This window comes from Buceros rhinoceros, unplaced genomic scaffold, assembly GCF_000710305.1.
Source record: "Buceros rhinoceros silvestris isolate BGI_N320 unplaced genomic scaffold, ASM71030v1 scaffold25632, whole genome shotgun sequence".
NCBI classification, from domain to species: Eukaryota; Metazoa; Chordata; class Aves; order Bucerotiformes; family Bucerotidae; genus Buceros; species Buceros rhinoceros.
The window spans coordinates 4,446-5,473 of NW_010398683.1; the positions used below are offsets into that span (position 1 = coordinate 4,446).

General features: G+C 61.5%; 1 protein-coding gene across 1 annotated transcript in view; it reads right to left on the bottom strand.

Moving 5' to 3' along the window:
* LOC104489089 (zinc finger protein 135-like) overlaps nt 1–633 on the bottom strand; it is a gene marked incomplete at both ends in the record, with an annotated part of 1,946 nt that extends 1,313 nt beyond the window's left edge. The window contains one exon of the mRNA XM_010131203.1: nt 466–633. Within this exon, the coding sequence (XP_010129505.1) occupies nt 466–633 (168 nt within the window). The remainder of the gene's footprint in view (nt 1–465) is intronic.
* Between the last annotated feature and the right edge of the window lie 395 nt (nt 634–1,028).

A 1,028-nucleotide genomic window follows, 5' to 3' on the forward strand; every position in this document is an offset into this window, starting at 1 on the left:
ACGCCTCCCAGCGAGCTGCTGTCGGGGTCCCAGCCTTCCCACCCCCACCCCATGGCATCCCAGGGCAGGGGGCACTTGGGGGCTCCTTCCACCTCTGTCCCCCAATTCCCACAGGGGGTGGCCAGAGGATCATCTCTCCCTCACCCCCATCTGCAAACAACCCCCAGCAAGGGTCCACCCTGCTCTGAGCCCCCCAAAAAGCCTCACCCATCTGCCTGGAAATGGGGAGCAACAGCGCTGGCACAACTGCCGCTACTGGTGTGACTGGTGCCACCCTCAGCCATGCTGGCAGAGCCAGGATGGGGCCAGGGCTGGGGGCTCCATCAGGATTTATTCCCCACCATGGCAGCAAAACCCACCAGGAAGGTCAGGACAGGGCAGCAAATCCACCCCGAGGACACCCCGGCCTCTGCGCCAGCTCCTGGTGCAACTGCTGATGTCAGAGGGGCAGGAAGTACCTGTCACCTTGCTGGATCTTCTCGTGCTGCTTGAGGTGGCAGCTGCTGCTGAAGCTCTGGCCGCAGGCGGCGCAGGTGAAGGGCTTCTCCCTGCTGTGGATGTAGTGCTGCCGGCTGAGGATGCTGCTGATGCTGAACCTCCTGCTGCAGGCTCTAGAGGATGGGTCCTCCCCACCTAGGACAGGCAGGAGAAAGAACGGGGACAAACCTCTACCCCCAGAGCTGCTCCCAGTCCCCACCGTGCAGTGGCTCTTAAGGGGCTCCTGGGCCTCGGCTTTGGAACGGTTTGGGAACAAGCACGTTCCAGGGCAGGCGGGTGTCAGCTGAGCTGGGGACAGATGCTGTGGAACCAGAACAAACCTCAGCCCCTGCTCAGAGTGCTGGAGAGGACAAGTGACAGTTGGTCCCTCTGCTGCCGAAACAGAGAGCCAGGAGCTGCAGCAGAAAGCAGGGGCTCCCAGAAGTGACCCTGGAGATGAGCAGATTCTCAGGGGCTCCCACTGCAAAGAGGCAAGAATTGGAAGGCAGAAAGAACAGCTTTGCACAGACAGATTGGGTTGGGTTGGAGAA